The 14,258-nt window shown below is 45.7% G+C and overlaps 1 protein-coding gene across 3 annotated transcripts in view; it reads right to left on the bottom strand.

The window, feature by feature from the left end:
• The window catches only part of LOC140388279 (acylamino-acid-releasing enzyme-like), a 92,701-nt gene that overhangs the window by 14,465 nt on the left and 63,978 nt on the right, over nt 1-14,258 (bottom strand). For 2 of the 3 annotated variants that reach the window (XM_072472159.1, XM_072472158.1), the window contains 5 exons: nt 8,093-8,181; nt 6,377-6,515; nt 5,184-5,264; nt 4,651-4,731; nt 434-522 (listed from right to left, as the gene is read on the bottom strand). In XM_072472159.1, the coding sequence (XP_072328260.1) occupies nt 434-522; nt 4,651-4,731; nt 5,184-5,264; nt 6,377-6,515; nt 8,093-8,181 (479 nt within the window). The remainder of the gene's footprint in view (nt 1-433; nt 523-4,650; nt 4,732-5,183; nt 5,265-6,376; nt 6,516-8,092; nt 8,182-14,258) is intronic. The other variant, XM_072472161.1, reaches the window with a different exon arrangement.

A 14,258-nucleotide genomic window follows, 5' to 3' on the forward strand; every position in this document is an offset into this window, starting at 1 on the left:
AGTTTTAATCTTTAAAGTAACTGGGTCAGCTTCACTTACTGAAATAAATATTAAAAATAAATAATCTTCATTGTCACAAGTAGGCTTACATTAATGAAGCAATGAAGTTACTGTGAAAAGCTCCGAGTCACCACATTCCGGCGCCTGTTCGGGTACACAGAGGGAGAATTCAGAATTCTCAGCTGGTATGGGCATTGAACCCGTGCTGTTGGCCTTGTTCTCTGTCACAAACCAGCTGTCTAGCCCACTGAGCTAAACCAGCTCTGTAACGTATAGGGTTTTGTGTTTTCCCCTTTTAGTATTGCTGCACAGCAATTTATCATTGGAGCACCATGCCTAAAACAAACATGTTTACTGTTGGCCAAGCTGAAACTCTTCTGCAGTGTTATTCTGTGCCATGTACTCATGCGTAAGCTGTTGACTAACTCCTTACCTGTACATCCTTCACATCTTGACTGCCTATGTTACCAGGCAGTGAGCGAATACTGTCTTGTCCAAAGCCACTGGACCCTCGGTAGTTCACTACAAAGTACATAAGATAATTCCATCAGAATCCGATTTCACGGTAGAACAATGAAATAATTTAAGATTTCAATTTCTCAAGGGTCCCACACAAGACCAAGTAAATAATTTACTTTCCTGGGCTGGACAGTCAATCAGAATTACATGTAATGAGGACTGCCCAAAACAGTAGTTTAACTGAAGTCAGAAATAACTTTAAAAGTATATATTATTCAAGGCATTTTCATATAAACAAACAATAGTAGAAGAACAACCAAACAACTTTATTCACAGCCAACACCCACTCCCCTCCGCTCCCCTAATATCATCCCCTTCTCATATCCCGCCGTCCCCATTTTAACCTCCGCCCCCCCCCCCCCCCCCCCCCCCCACTCCCAACCCCCCTGCTGACCTATCAAACCTGCTTAAAGAAATCAATAAACAGCTTCCACCTCCGGGTGAACCCATCCACCGACTCCCTCAAGGCGAACTTGACCATCTCCAGCTTCAGGAATTCCGCCCGATCACTCACCCACACCCGCATTCAGTGGCTCCAAGTCCCTCCACCCGAGCAAAATCAGTCTCTGGGCCATTAGGCAGGCAAAGGCCAAGACATCGGCCTCCCTCACCCCCTGGACTCCTGGATCTTCTGACACCCCGAATATTGCCACCTCTGGACTCTGGACCGCCTCCACACCCAGAACCTCGAACATGATGTCCGAGAACCCCTGCCAAAACCCCTTCAACCTTGGACACGCCCAGAACATGTGAACGTGATTCACGGGCCTCCCCGCACGCACCGCCCACACCTATCCTCTACCCCCTCAAGGAACCTACCTACTCATCCTTGCTACCATAAAATGCGTCCTATGTATCACTTTAAACTGGCTGAGGCTTAGCCTCGCACACGTCGAGGACACATTCACCCTCTGCAAGGCCATTGCCGTCGTCTTCGTCCGACCTTCCTCACCAGTCCGTAAGCAACATTGCCAGCAGCTCTATCGCCAAGGCAAAGAATAATGGGGAGAGCGGGCACCCCTGCCTTGTCTCCCGATGCAGCCTGAAGTACCCCAAAGTCACTCGGTTCGTCGCCACATTCGCAACTGGCACCTTATACTGCAACCTGATCCACAAACCAATCTACAAACCCCTGCCCGAACCCGAACCGCCCCAACACCTACAGCAGATACTCCCACTCCATCCGATCGAACGCCTTCTCCGGGTCCATCACCACCACTACCTCCACCTCCTGTCCCTCCGAAGGCATCATGATCACATTAAGCAGCTTCCTCACATTCGCAGTCAACTACCTCTCCTTCCCAAAAATAATTTGATCTTCGCCTATAATCCCAGGGATGCTGTGCTCGATTCCTGAAACCAACAACTTCGCCAGCAGCTTGGCGTCTACATTCAGAAATGATATCTGGCTGTACGATCCACACTCCTCCGGATCCTTATCCTTTTTTAATATCAGGGAGATGGAAGCCTGCGACAATGTAGGGGGGAGTTCCCCCCTCTTCCTTGCTTCCTTATACGCCCTCACCAGCAGTGGCCCCAGGTCTGCCCCAAACGTTTTATAAAATCCACTGGGAACCTGTCAGGCTCCGGGGCCTTTCCTGCCTGCATCATCCCCATACCCATCTACCACCTCCCTCAGCCCAATTGTGACCCCAGTCCCTCAGTCAGCCCTTCCTCTACTGTGGGGAACTCCAGCTCGTCCAAAAACAGCCGCATCCCCTCCCCCCCGCAGACGGGGGATCAGACCAGCACAGCATTCTATAAAGCGCTTCAAACACACCATTTACCCATCTCTGGGTCCATCACCACCATACTCTTATCAACCCTAACTCTGCCAATCTCCCTCACCGCCTCATGTCTCCTCAACTGATGGACCTGCATCAATCCTATCTCAGACACCAACAAGGCCAACTGATCCTCCTGCTCCCCCAACTCCTCCTCCATTTGATGGATCGCCAAGCTTTGGAACTCCAGCCTCTGCTCCACTCACTCAATCCCCGACTAAAGCAATTCCACCACCTTGGTTAGGTCTTTCAGGGTCTCTTTCCTCTACTGCTGAAAATTATCATTGAGGAACTCTACTAGCTGCTCCATCGACCAGTGGGCAGGCAGAGAAGCCCTTTACCCTCCACAATCTTTTCCTGTGGCGCACCATGAAGACTCTCCAGCAGCGCTTTCCTTCTTGCACCACTCCTCGTCCGTGGATCCATCCACCAGCCACCCCAGAGGAGTGGAATCTTCCACAGGTACTTCTTCATCTCTTGCTCCCAATACTTTGCCCTTCGGGCGGGGAAAAGTCCGAAAAAATCCACCTTGAGCGAGAGCTATCAAATGTGCAATCGCTCACTCCATGGTCACCACCAGAAGTCGGTCTGAGGCCATAAAAAACTTCAGACAAGATTGTGAGGCAAGTGGAATGTCTGTGTTGGACAACTGCAGCAACCTACAGCCACAGGATAGTTACCAATCACCTTATAGTCCAACCCTAGGATAACGATCCTTTCCTTCCTCAGCCTTGATAAAGAGCAACTCGTCACTCTGATAATGTTGATCTTCATCTGTGTACCTCATCATATTTCTTCAAATTTTTTGACCCTCGCGTACTCATATTTAAGGCCACCTCCTTGAGCTTGCTTTTTCTCAGAACCTCTCTACTTCCCAAGTATAGGTATGGCAATCTCCAATCACTTCCCAGTTTCCTTCGCCATGTATTCCTTCATATCAACTTCCAACACCATTTCCTCTACATGTATCCCCGGGACAAATGTCATCCAAAATCATCCAAATGTCAAACTTTTAGCTTCCATTCACCATGAATTTCTGCAGCCGCTGATATGTTAAACTATCACCAAACCTCCACTGTTGATATGCTTGTTTCCAGAAAGACCTTTACCTACCTACTTCCATCCTGGTCATTCCCTTGCTAACTAGAGAGCATGGATAACAGCGCAAATTTGTTTGGACTGGTTGAAGGAGCACTTTGTTCCTGGGGGTTACGCTCATTGTAAGTCAGTTGGGCATTGTAAAAAGTGCAAAATATTGTTGTTGCTTGCCGATTTCTCAGACACTGCACAGCAAACATACCATCATTGACATAGCCAAGCACCAAGACGTTTTAAAGGTCCATGAAAGTATGAGACAAAATTATGAGACATCCAGATGAAAAGTAAAAACAGTGAGAATGATGACGATGAATGACACAGTGATCAAGTTGTGAAAGTGCCCATAATAAATGTACAAATATGTGAGAAGATTTAATTAATGCCCTTGGGCAACATATGTTCATATCAGAGCAAACGAAAATGCAGGTTTACAAGACTCAAGAAAAGCTAATCAAAGGTAAGCCTAGGTTTAAGAAGCAAATAAAATCAGCTGATTTATTTAACAATGCAGCCATCGGAATGCCATTGACCTGACTTCAACTGCAACTTCAAATCTGGAAAATCCTATTGCTGGCCTTACATCCATCCCTAGACATCTCCTTCAAGAGCTCCCTCAAGCTCAACATCCAATCCGATATAAATGTATCCATTTTTGTGCATCTTACTTTGGAAACAGAGCACAGGAAGAATATCTGGCAAGTACAAAAATAATATTTTTTCCAAACTTCATGTATACATTATGTATTCTCTTTTCATACACTCTAAAAAATATATTATTTTTCACCTGTACGCATACATATTTATTCTTTGCCATTTTTTATTTCATGTAACTCTTCTTTATGAATTTGGCCTACGAGTGGCTACCTGATTTTCTTTCCCAAAATCTGGAAAAATCCAAAATCCAACACGGTCGCAGTCCCAAGAATGCCACATTTTTGATGTCCAACCTATACTCTGTATTCACCCCGTAGAGCAAAGGTATAGCCCTAATTTCAATGTCCTCAGAGCCCTAAAATCAAAAAAGGAAAAATGAACCAGCTTTCCCACTTGTAACTGTTACTGACTGACCTCTTTCTGTGGTTGATGAATGAGGACAAGACTGGATTCAGCCGTATAACCCCAAGAATCAATTATATCTTGGATAAGGTACTGTAGAAAAATTGGCGAACATGGACCACGTCCAAAATGGATACAAAGCGGAGTAGGGGAGAAAATCGTCAAAAGTAGAATGAACAACTCTGGTACTAACCGAGCAGCACTGTATATCCCAGTCTACAAAGAGCAGCAGGCAGCAACATCCAATTGGCAACAAAGATTGAGTTTGGTCCCCCTGCAGACAAAGCATATACTGTATGAGAGCTGACATCAAGATGCATGTTCATTTGAATGGGACATAAATGCTGGCTTCACCTTGCCAGTCATGCTCATATACCGTGAATTAATTTAAATAAAACCATTACTTTGCTGAGAGCTAACAAGCCCAACAATTCTTCTATAGTTTAAACATTGCCATGTGTAAATGTTAATAAAATCTGTACTGCTTCACACAATCTTTAATTTTCAGGCTTAATTTAAATGGAGGAAGAACTTGAAGAATGGAACATGAGCAGGTGTTCCTTCCAGGTTTAATTTGCCTTTTGGTAAGGAAGTTCTACAAAGTTTCTCCCCAATGCCCAAAGAGCAGTTTCTATTTAACCTAGAAACAAATGTTAACAGGACACAGTTCACCATTTTACTCTTATTTGCTTTCCAGAGCAAATTGTAGCATGCGTTGCTACTCACCATGTGGAATTACAACTAGTGGAGGTTTGATTTCTTTTTTCTGCTCAGGTATCAGAAATATACTCTCAAATTGCAGGGCAGCTATCAGCAAATCAAGAAAGAAAAAGCACAGTTAAAATAAAACAAAATAATGTGGATGTTATGAAATAATTCTGAGCTCATTTCAAGGTAACTCTTGACTGTGAGCGTAATATGGGAAGTCACGATTGGTGTTTTGCTGTGGTGGGAAGTAAATCAGGACTTGAGGTCTAACTGTGCACATTAACCAGATCAACAAAACCTGATCTATTCAAACGCTAGCCTGGCAGAGCTCGATCTCAATCCATTATCCAGTTTAAAAAAAATATTCATGGGATGGTTCTATGGATGTTGACATCACTGACTAGGCCGGTATTTATCGACCATTTCTAAACTTCCCTTGAAAAGGTGATGGTGAGCCACCTTCTGGAAATGCTGCAGTCCATGTGGTGCAGGTATACCCACACTACTGTTAGGGAAGGAGATCAAGGATTTATACCCAGTGACAATGAAGGGACAGCAATATAATTACCAAGTCACTGGTATTACTCCTTTACCTCATCAGCTTGTAAGACAAGAATTATGAAATAACAAAAACAATATGAAATTGAGTATGAGATGCCTCCTGATGGCACACTGCTGTAGTAATACACCAAACAGATCAGATGTTTCTGGGACCTTCTTATTAACTATCTGGTGAGCCCTGCTGTTATGTATAAGTTGAGAGAACATGGACCAAGCTTGGCTGTTACACCCTCTGCAATCAAGTAACCATTAATCTGAGCTTTGAAAAGAGTCATCCAGACTCTTTTACTCCTTTTTCTTGCTGCCAAACCTGCTGAGATTGTCCAGTATATTCTGTTTTTGAACCATTAATGCTCAGTCTGTTATATATAAAATATTGTCCTAAATTCATAGATACAGCCATTTAGGAATGAATTCCATGGAGCAAAGTAACTTCGAGCAAGTTGCGTGGGTACGAAATTGGCGTGCAAAGCAAATAAAATGCAGTAACTGGAAAAATCAGCCCAAAGTTTTTAATGAAATAAAGTTATGGACAGCTGCGAGCAGGTAGCAATAATAAAGCGCTAAAAAAGATTAATTAATAGAAATATAAATAATATTGGAATTAACTTCTGCCAGAATGGAAATGCTACTGGTCCCAAGCGACTTACGGAATTTAGGATTTGCCTGTTCAAACGGAGGTGTAAAAGTCAAGATTTTCCAGTCTATTCCTGGCAATGGTTCGACTTCATCTAGTGCCACCCAGGTGATCCCTTGCTCTTGGCCTGCAGCTGGCAGGAAACCTACTTTCTTTAGAAATGAAATAATTTTTACACAACTCAGAAATTGTCTGTTATGTCCTGTCAAAGGTGTGTGGTTATTTATTTATTTAAATTTAGAGTACCCAATTCATTTTTTCCAATTAAGGGGCAATTTAGCATGGCCAATCCACCTAGCCTGCACATCTTTTTTGGGGTTGTGGGGGCGGAACCCACACAAGCACGGGGAGAATGTGCAAACTCCACACGGACAGTGACCCAGAGCCGGGATCGAACCTGGGACATCAGCGCCGTGAGGCTGCAGGGCTAACCCACTGCGCCACCGTGCTGCCCTAAAGGTGTGTGGTTATGGCTTTGTTAGCAGGTTAGGGTGTGGCTAAATGAGGAAACTTGTCTGCAGTGTCGCCCCTTCGATGGCGACTCATCCAAACGCTGCAGAGCTCAAGAATCATTTATGCCATACAATGAAGTCAAAGAGGCAGAACAATGCATTATAGAACATTTTGCAAAGCTATATAGGAACACATGATATTGCCATTGGTAATACATCTTTTTCATTGTCTCAACAACAGTTCCTTCTTTTTAACTGAAATCCATTCATAACTTTACATTGCAGGAGCCTGGAAACTATCTGTACTGGCAAGTTAGCTTATGATGAAATTGCTTCTTTAATGTAAATGCGTATATCGAGCTACAAATACAAACGTTCCTTGCACAGATTTGGGATGCATCACAATGTTTTTTCTCACCATTGTCATATTGGTGTCTGGAACCAAGTTACTGGAGTCCAGTAGTTTCATAGAATTAACAGTGCAGAAGGAGGCCATTCGGCCCATCAAGTCTACACCCGCCATTGAAAAAGCACCCTCCCGAAGGTCACACCTCCACCCTATCCCCGTAACCCAGCAACCCCACCTAACTTTTGGACACTACAGGGCAATTCAGCAAGGGCAATTCAGCATGACCAATCCACCTCACTCACACATCTTTGGACTGTGGGAGGAAACCGGTGGACCCGGAGGAAACCCACGCAGACACGGGGAGAAAGTGCAGACTCCGCACAGACAGTGACCCAAGCCGGGAATCGAACCCGGGTCCCTGGCGCTGTGAAGCAACAGTGCTAACCACTGTGCTACCGTGCTGCCCGAAGGGAGGTAAGTCTCTAGAAAGGTTTTGTATTATTGTTGTTGAACCTCGGGGCTCTTTAAAGTGAGTTCTGTCAGTGCTGAAGGCTGGAAAAAGTTCAATTACAGCACAGGAAGATGTAACCATGAATCTCAGATCAATCCCGGGCTGCCAGCACATATGGAAAATTGTGCCAGTACAGGTGTATTACTGAGCTTATTTGCCTAATATGAATGTTCAAAATTCACAAGTGCCACACACTGGGATCAAAAAACTGAAGTCAATTAAATACTGCACAGTTACAGTTTTGATATTATTTGGCTAAATAAAATATAATTTGAATATTTAAAAATACATACATGGTTAACATTGTCAGGCTCTTTATTACCCCACACCTAGCTGTAGTTACACTTACGATGTGTTACATTTCAACCTACATACCATCTTTAATAAATCGTATGGGTCCAATTTAACCCTTCTTACCAAAGCGGGTGGACAGTTAGGGGATGAACAGCTGACCATCATCAGATCCTGGTGAATGTCCAACAGTGCCCAGCTCCCAGCCTCTGAACCTGCAGCAAACAAAACAATGGCCAGAATTTTACATCACTCGGGTGGGCATTGTTGCTCGTTGCTGTTGTTTCTTAATTTGGCTCTGTTTAATTACGTTTGCTCAAGTCGCCAGGTATCTTTCGATACCGCCACAAGGTTCAAAACCGAATACTGATCAAAGACTCGATACACCAGTTAGTTCAAAATCAATGCTCATTTATTTAAACACACAGTCAAATCTACTCATGCACAAAACACTACAGCCTAAATTATCACTACTGCAAAAAGCCTATACGTAGCTTTGGGTGCCCACTCAGTCAGAGGAACAATGGCCGTTGCTCGGTTCTGAGGCTGCTGGGTTGAGCTGTTTACAGGATAGCAACTAGGAGTGTCTATCTTGTAGCGTGCATTGACTTGGAACTTACTTGGTCTGGAGCAGCTTTGGCAGGTCTCTCCTCGCTGAGAGCCAAGGCCAAGAGAGCGATCCTCTCTTGGGGAGTCCTTTTTATATTTGAAAGGGCTTTGCGCGCTTTTGGGCGGGCCTTGAACTTGGCCCCAATTAATTGGGCCGTTTCCCAATTGTTCTTATTGATTTTCCTCCAATAGAGGTGGTTCCCTGGTTGCTGGGCGTGTCCTAGGTGGCCGTTGGTTTGCTTTGTTTTAGTCTCCTCTGGCGCCGGGGTGTCTGTCTTAGCATTGTTTACCTAAATGTTGCCTTTCTGTTCCCGGGGATGGCTCATTAGTATGTAAATGGTTCTGCAATCTCGGTCTTGTCTGGGAGCTATAGCTCCAATCAACAGACAAACCTTACACCTGCTTGCTTTCTCGGTATTGTCCAATTTTCCCTGCATTCTTTGCAAAGTGTCCAATTGTAATCGGGACGTGGCCATCCCAGATGGCTACACTCCCTCCTTGTGATCCTCAACGCGAAGCGTGAATGATCACATTACTGCGTCGTCTTCGTTCTCTGACCAAACGGGGCACCCATAATCTGGCTCTACTCTGCCCTATCCTATGAAACACAATTTTACCTACATCATTTTAAATACATACATTATTATAAAACTCTACGGGGCGCTATGACATTAATGCATGCATTACAGAAAAATAAAAAACTGGAACCTCTAACTATCCTCAATAAACTATCCTTACTCAAACAATCAAAAATAATCTATAACATCTTAAACTGTACAAAATAGCAGCACACAAATTTCTCTGGCCTTGCAGTCAGACACAGAGGTTTACATTTCTTTATTTAACAGAATACATAAAGAAAAACGGATGCACTTTAATTCATGTCAAGGGGTTTGGTGGAATTTGAAAATAGGGGACCGAAACATGTATACCGGGGCGCTAGAGCGGTAGGCTCTCTTTCGTCATTTCCTGACTCTAAGTGTCTGCACGACACTACAAAGTATCGCCAGTACTAAGAGAGCTTCTACTACATACGATAGTGAGTACCAGGTGATAAACTTATCACACCAGGTCAGGGTATTGTTAGCTGTCGAGGGGCTAGCCATCTCTTGGTTCTGTGTATTGCGGGGGTGGGAATCATTCACGGCCTGTGTGGTAGGGGTCAGGGGGTAGCGTCCGCGCACAACTGAAGGGATCCCGCTAAGATCCAGGTGAACATGAAGGTTGTCTTCATCTTTCCGTCTTTCTGTCTTCTTCTTTGACTTCCTCTGGGGTTCCTGAGGTTCCGGAGTTCTGTGAACACAAGCATAATATCTGTTATTATCTTGCTTAAGATCTCGTATGCCTGTCTGTCTGTTCTTTGTTGCCAATTTCCCATTAAAATTGGTCACCATCTGTGACTCCCTCATTTAAAAACATTTTTAAACCGAATATTTGGGACAAGATATCCAAGACAAATACTGACATAGTGCGAGCTGTCTCGCAGGCTGTGCGATCTACCATCCTAGAGTTTGAGGATGTAAATAGCATACGGAAGCAACCTAAGGGTTGGCAAACCCAAATAAAAGAATTTTGAACGTAACGAGCAAAAATGGGGTGCGTATGGGCCGCGGCGCGTACAAAATAGGTTGAATCCCCGGGTAGGACGGTGATTAGTGCCGTTTGTGCTCTACCCGAGCGTAGCTGACCAGAGAGGGCGTCCTCAGGCAGGGCGGGGACCAGTGCCGTTTCTCCACTGCCTGAGCAACCGGTGATGCACGATCAATGACCACGAAAGCGAGGTTGTAGTCCAACTGAAGGCTTTACTAAGCTAGATGTTTCACCCAGCAGCTCAGGTACAGAATGAAGGCTGCTGGGGCGGCACGGGCTCTTATACCCCGCCTAGCAGGGCGGAGCTACCAGACAGCTTGACCAATAGGAAGCATACAATATCTACCAATGGTGTTCCAGCATTACCAGGTACCGTAATACCTCTACACAGACTACCACAACCGGCAAGAACGGGTAAGAATGTGGTCGTGGTGGGGGTTGCCTTGTTGTCTGCTGACAAACTTGTACCTCTAAACTGGTTTCTGTTGACAAACTAGTTCCTCTGAACGTTTGTCTGGGGACAAACTTGTTCCATTAACTGGCAGGCGGCGTTAAAGGAGTGGTGACGTGGGGCCATGAAAAAGTTTCAAGTTTACAAACAACACTGAACATTAACACTAACGAACAAACAGACAACAAACATGGTGCAGGTTCCATCAGAAAGGACACCGTATCTCTCCATCGGTTCCTTTTTATTTTTCATCATCTGGACACTTCACTGCTCAACAGCGAACAGGGTCGCAAAGGGATTTGTTTGGTGGGAGTCAGACTCTATGTCATCATCTTCTCCTGGCTGCCAAACTCTTGACTGTAGTAATCGTGCTAAAGCTGCTTGGGGCGAATTGGGGTCCATCTCATCATTCCGGATGAGCCTGAACGAATTGTCTCGGTGCCAGAATCGTGTGTCGAGGTTGGAGCTTCTACGTTTCAATCCGTAATCGTCGGGCGGTGGGTCTGGGTCAGGGGCTTTGATATATGTAATCTCGAAGGGGTCAGTGGAATCATGCTCGGATTCGCTGGGAGTGGGGCCTGGGACAGGGGGATAATTGTAACGTGGTGTGCTGTGTCTATCGTCATCGTGATTGCTATCACTGTCGCTGCTGGTTGAAGGAAGGGAGAGGCGGAGTCGTGCCTCTGGGGGTGGAGTTGAAGTCGTGTCTGAGGACGAGCTGGACTGGTTGGGGAAGGGTAGAAAAACGTCATCTGTGGGTGGGGCGTGCCCGTCTGCTGCTGCGAGCAGGATGTGGTGTGTGTGGCTATTCTGTGAGCCATAAGCCTTGAGCTGGTTTATGTCAAACCACGCAGACTTGCCATTGGGATATGTAATCTTGTATACCGAGGGGCTGACTTTGTCCGAAATGGAGTACGGTCTGGAGAATTTAAGGGAAAGGAATGAGCTGGGGTTGTATAGGGAAAGCATCACTTGCTGTCCTACTGCAAACTCAGTGGTGTGTACTGTTTTGCCGAAACAAGCCTTGCTCTGTTTCCTCCTGGTCCCAAGTCTCACAGCTGCTGCGAGCTGGGCTGCCTTTATGTTCTCAATTAACTGCTGTGCAGCATTTTCATGCGTGAGGGCTGTGACTGCGGGGCTGGCCAAATCCAGTCCTAATAAATACTCTGTCCCTTTCATGGGGCGTCCGGTCATGAGAGTGTGGGGGGTGTATCCTGTGGACGTGAATACCGTATTCCTGATAAACATTAAAGCAAATGGGAGAACTGAATCCCAGGTACTGTTATTCTGCTGTACCATTTTCCTGAGGGTGGCTTTTAATGTCCTGTTCATCCTCTCTACAATACCATTTGACTGGGGGTGGTATGCTATGTGAAACTTTTGTCGAATGCCGAAAATCGTGAGGACGTTTTTAATTGCACGTCCTGTGAAATGGGAGCCCTGATCGGATTCTATATTGCGGAGGAAGCCCCATCTTGTAACGATGTGCTGTGTTAGTATTTTAGCTATTGTCTTGGCCGTATTAGTTTTCGATGGAAATGCTTCCACCCATTTTGAGAAGGTGTCGCTGACCACTAACACACACTTATAACCATTTCTGCAAGGGGGTAGGGGTCCTATATAGTCTATCTGTAGATTTGTCCAGGGTCCATTAACGTGGCGGGTATGACTAAGTTGAGCCTTTTTCGCATATCAGTCCGGATTGTTCTGGGCACAGATCAAGCAATTCTCTATGTAGTGCGTAACATCGTTTTTTAAATCAGGCCACCAGCAGAGTGGTCTGAGGTGGGCTAGGGTGGGTTCAATACCTTGGTATCCATAATTGTCATGGCAGACAAATGATCTAGTTCCTGTCCTGGCTGGGAACTATATAAATGCCATCCTTTAAAATCACACCGTCATGTGTGGTTATTGCATTCTTGTATTTATCATACGGGGCTGGGAAGGTACCCTTCAAAACTTCCCTGAGTTTCTCGTCCTCTTTCTGTGCTTTCGCTAGATCCTGAATATTGGTCTGTGAGACCTGAACTGCGTGTACTGGGGTGCTTTCGGGGGGGGGGGTTCAAAAATAACCATGCCTGGAGCCTGCTTTCGCTGGGCGTCTGCTTTAAAGTTACCAGGGCGGGAAGAACGGTGATGACTGCGAACCTTAATTATTCCATATTTTCTATCCTTCGCTGTCTCTAAGATATGGCGGAGTAATGGGGTTGAGGGTAGGGGTTTACCGTCCGCGGAAACAAATCCTCTTGTTTCCCACAGGGGTAGGAATTCCGTCAAACTATTGCAGACATACAAGCTGTCCGAATAGATGTCTGCTGGGGTTGGGAACGAGTCGGGGTGGTCTGCAATATAAGCGATTGCTGCCAGCTCTGATGCCTGCGAGCCTAAGTGTCCTGGTAACTTTAGTGAAATCTCATCTCCAGCGCGTCCCTGCGCGTCTTCTACGCAACCGGTAATTCTCTTTCCATTTAACACTGCGGAGGAGCCATCCACATAAATCTTCAGGGGTGCGCACGTGGCCGTGGGCTGGGGTTTCTGGGGTGTACTACCTGTTTTCCTGGGAGGTGTTTTAGGAATAAATGGGCCTGTGCTCTGTTTTGTGGTGATGGTCTCACACTCGCGAGGGGTGCCTGCATACTGCAAATTATCGGCAAGGAAGGTGTGGGTCTTGGTTCTTTTTACTGTAACGTCCTGTTCCTGTAAAAGAAGGGTCCAATGGGCTGCGCGGATTTGGCTGACTGTGCCATCCTTAAGTCGGCCGTCTAACAATAGCTGTGTTGGGGTGTGTTCTGTGAGGATGGTGATGGGGTTGAGTCCTGTAATGTAGGCAAAGTACTGTCCTGCCCAAAAAACTGCGAGCAGGTGCCTTTCACAGGCAGAAAATCCTTGCTCTACAGGGTCTAACACGCGTGAGGCGTATGCTACGGGGCGTAATTGGTCATGGCGTTCCTGGAGGAGCACGGCCGAAAGGGTTCGATCGGTGCTTGCTACTTCGATAGCGTATGGGGAAAGTGGATCTGGGACCTGTAGTGCGGGGACTGTGCTGAGTGCTCGTTTTAAAGCATCTACGGCATCTGTATGCTGTGGAAGCCATTCCCAAGGTGCCTTTTTCTTGAGTAATTCGGATAGGGGCGCTGCTTTAGTGGCGAAATTGTCAATATGGTTTCGGCAGTAGCCAACCAGTCCTAAAAATGACTGGAGGGCTGAGACATTGTGGGGAAGGGGCAATTTGACGATCGAGTCAATTCTCTTTTGCTCGATTTCGCGCTTACCATGTGTGATCACTGTTACCAAGTAAATCACTTTCTCTTTCAAAATCTGGGCCTTCTTGGGGTTGACTTTACAACCAATTTATTTTAGGAGTCCTAGGAGTTCGGCAAGAAGCAAAATGTGCTCTCCCTTTGTGTCTGTCTGTAGTAACAAATTGTCTACGTACTGGACCAGACAATCGGGGCGGGAAAATGTTGCTAATCCATTTGCCAGCTGTCGGTGAAAAATGGAAGGGGAGTTGTGGAAGCCTTGTGGAAGGCACGTCCGCGTATATTGTTGTCCCTGGAATGTAAAGGCGAATTTGTACTGGCACGCTATATCCTATGGAATGGACGAAAAGCTGTTGCTAATGTCCAAAACCGAAATTTATTT

This window comes from Scyliorhinus torazame, chromosome 13 (assembly GCF_047496885.1).
Source record: "Scyliorhinus torazame isolate Kashiwa2021f chromosome 13, sScyTor2.1, whole genome shotgun sequence".
Lineage (NCBI taxonomy): Eukaryota > Metazoa > Chordata > Chondrichthyes > Carcharhiniformes > Scyliorhinidae > Scyliorhinus > Scyliorhinus torazame.